The sequence below is a fragment of the Apaloderma vittatum genome, unplaced genomic scaffold (assembly GCF_000703405.1).
Source record: "Apaloderma vittatum isolate BGI_N311 unplaced genomic scaffold, ASM70340v1 scaffold14080, whole genome shotgun sequence".
Lineage (NCBI taxonomy): Eukaryota > Metazoa > Chordata > Aves > Trogoniformes > Trogonidae > Apaloderma > Apaloderma vittatum.
Genome location: NW_009695181.1, coordinates 88,933 through 92,373, shown reverse-complemented (window position 1 = coordinate 92,373; position 3,441 = coordinate 88,933). Strand labels below are relative to the sequence as shown.

Below are 3,441 nucleotides of genomic sequence, written 5' to 3'. Positions count from 1 at the left end.
GCATTTATCAGGAGGAAAACAGCCCCGTTCCCTGTTTGGGCAGCACAGAGGGATTTAACACGCTGGGGCATCCTGTTCAAGATGTGACTGGGTTTGAGTCCCGTGGCTTGTTTAGCTCCGATTCAGGAATAGAGATGACTCCTGCAGAGTCTACTGAAGTTGATAAAACCTTAGCAGATCCCATGAAAGTAGAAGCTTATAAATACATGGACATAAGTAGATCAGAAGAAATAAAATACCAAGAAAAACCTGACCCTGACTCAGAAGATGAGAGCCCAGGCCTTATCGATAAGTGTCGGGAAATACCAACCGGGTCCAGCCACCCTGTTTTGGCTGCGGAGAGCATGAAGGCAGCTAAAGAGCAAGACTCCCTTGAAGACACAAGATCTGGAGATCAACACCGTGCCTCTGTGGTTACATCCCCTGTCAAGATCACACTCACCGAGACAGAAAGCGCTGGGGAAGCTGCCAGTAAAGAGTCAAGCCCAACTCAGCCAGAGACCAGCCTGAAGCCGAGCCATGAGGTGGTACCGACAGTGACGGTGTCAGAGCCAGAAGATGACAGCCCGGGATCTGTCACACCCCCGTCCTCTGGCACAGGTAATGCTGCTGGTGCATGGCACCATTTTTTTTTGGTATTCAGAGAGTGACTGCAATTGTAGCCCTGCACGTTGGAGAATTACTGTGGGATTGTGGCGTGGGTCTAAGGGGGTGCGGGCAGTCGTTAACGGGTCTCCATGGCTGGAGTTGTTTCTGCTCTGCTCGGGCACCGCTTTGCATTGCCAAGTGGAAGGGGGATGTGAACTGTGCTGCTCAGGAAGCGCTGCCCTTTCTCTGTGAAACGAGGGGAAGACAGGGCTGCGGATCCACAGAAGTTGCTGAGAGACCCTCAGGAGCTCAGCTGTGAGAGTCCGATCCCCATGAGGATCTCTCTGAGGGGAGGTTGTGGGTAGGCGGGTGTCAGTGAGGGTATTGTCAGCCGGGTGATGGTTTGGGCTAGATCTTGGTGATTTGGGGGTCCATTGGTTACCCAGACTGGCCATGCTCCCCAGAAGAAATGAGGTGTATGAACCAGGGTGCTGCAAATGGCTGAGTTCTAAATTTTTAATGGTGGTTTTTACACCTCTTTGCTCTAGCAGAGAATAAGGTTAAAGTGTTAAAAATAAGTGCTGTTTTCAAGTGCAAGTGCTGCTTTTAGAAAGTGCTGAGAAGGGAAATGCTGTCACCTCATTTACAAAGGGGACTGGAGGGAGCCTTTTAAAGGCTCTTGATTTCTATTGGGGATGGCTCCAAAACCTCACATTTAAATATTTTCTTATTATCTGATTATTGTGATAGTACGTAATATCTATTCCCCATTTTCCCTGTTATACATTTTTAAAATATGAAAGTAGTAAAATTTGTTAAAAAGGAATAAAGTTCTGTGACAGGAAACAAATTTCAGACTTGAAATTAAATTTCAAAGTCCTGGATCAAAACCCTTTAACAGTGAACATTTGACAATGAACATCCCCAGGCTGAAATTTCCATTGCTTTAATGGCATCTAGAAGCATTTGACAAACAACTGGAATTTTCTTAAAATGACAGTCTGGGATTTCCACCCACACCAATACCTACCCTTAGAGAAACACCTAGTTCCCATCCAAAACTGAATGCACATTTGTACACTTTCACATGAAAAAGGAGAGGTAGAGACCGCTGCAGCTGTGAGTTTATCCTACCTGCATCAGCTGGAAACTTTAGATAATAAATAGACTTTCAAGTCCCATTTTTCTTCTTTTATTTGACTGGGTGGCATCACACGCTACTTCTGAGACATGCTCTTGTTTATTGATTTACACTTTCTGCACTACAAGGTAATTAAGAACTTCAGGCATTAATTGTTATTTATGCAGTCTTTGGTGACTGCTCAAGGCCGCCTTGGTACTTGACACCTCATAACTGTATCCCAGTGAAAAAGCTAGATAGTGTGTGGCTGAGCCTCACGGCTGCTGCCTTACTGGGAGACACTGGTGTGGCTGGTGTGATTGCTGGCCTAGAAATGTTCCTCTTCATGGGGAAAGCTGATCCTCAGCACTGCCCCAACAGCCCTGGGAGTTCCCACTGCCTGGCATTGGGGTGCTGGAAAGTCAGGAAAGAAGCAGGCATCTTCTCTGCGGGGCTGGTTCCTGCAGGGTGTTTTCTCTGGATTTCCCCCCTTTCTTGCAGCTGCCTTTCTTGCAGCCAGGCACACGCTGTGCCAAGACTCCACGTTCATAAGCAAGGAAGAAATATAAAACCTGCCCTTGCTATTTCTATCCAGTGACCCAGCAAAGTCGTCGCTCCTAGATACCCCTCAAGCATTCTGGTGAAGCCCTCAGTTTTCCCCCCTGCTTGGATGAGGACTTTGGAAAATGGTTTTCTTTTAATTACTGGCCATCATCTTTCTGGGAAAGAAGATGTAGTCTGTTCGTACACTGCACTAGTGCTGAAAGGCAGTGGGTATTTATACGCTTCCCCGTGCCAGCGGTAAATGTGACACCCTGCTGCTGGCCACAAAGGACTTTTTTATTCACAAGGTAAATGCCACGGCTGAGAGTTACAAACTGCCAGCGCAGGGTGAAACCGAGGGATGGCGCGTTGCTGTGCTACGAGGACTGGTGGCCACATGCCTGTTTGGATGTGTGCCGGATTAAGTCATCGCTCAGGGAGAAAATGCTCGGGTATGGTAACGCTGGAGAGTGGCGCAGCTCACTTGGGCTTCCTGCAGCCAGAGGAAAAAGATGCACAAACTCCTGCTCATCGTGGCCGATGCAACAGAAACTTCCCAGCATCTGGACGGGAGCACGTCATAATAGTCCCAAACACCGTAATCCTGTCTGCAGCAGTACTCTGGGTTGCAAAAGGACTTTCTCATGCTAAAGGGCTGCTCTAGAGAGAGCTGTTTTGTCAGAGATGCTGCAGACATGCCAACAACATATGCTCAAAACTGCCAGTGATGCATATTGGCAGATGCACAAATCAAAACTGCTTGGATGGATTTGGGAAAGTTATTTTTCTTGCCGTTTCCCCGGCAGGACATCCTGGCTCAGATCCTGTCATTAAAACTCCCCCTTTACCTTGGGGAAGGCACATGATCAGGAAGAAATCAGCTAAGCTATTGCTGTGAGGAATTAAGTCTGGAAATAGCCAGAAATAGTGGTTTTGTCCCAGGTCATGTCTGATACAGTCTCTTTCCCACCCTCTGTTGTAGAGGGGCTTCCAGAGGTAGCCAGCAGAGCTGAGTGGGCTCAGGGAGTCGATGCCAGTAGCTGCACCCAAAGCTGAGCTGGAGGCAAATACCCACTAGGAGTGGGTGCAGGTCAGCTTGAGGCTCCCCACATCTCCAACCCTGGCGCTGCAAACCTTCCCCAACTCTGCTGTGGTCCCTGGATGTGTAGATGCAGGTGATGTCCTGCCTC

General features: G+C 48.2%; 1 protein-coding gene across 1 annotated transcript in view; it reads left to right on the top strand.

The window, feature by feature from the left end:
• The window catches only part of RTN1 (reticulon 1), a 118,707-nt gene that overhangs the window by 64,746 nt on the left and 50,520 nt on the right, over window positions 1-3,441 (top strand). Inside the window, 1 exon segment of the mRNA XM_009870391.1 lies at window positions 1-600. This exon segment is cut by the window's left edge and continues 36 nt beyond it. Within this exon segment, the coding sequence (XP_009868693.1) occupies window positions 1-600 (600 nt within the window).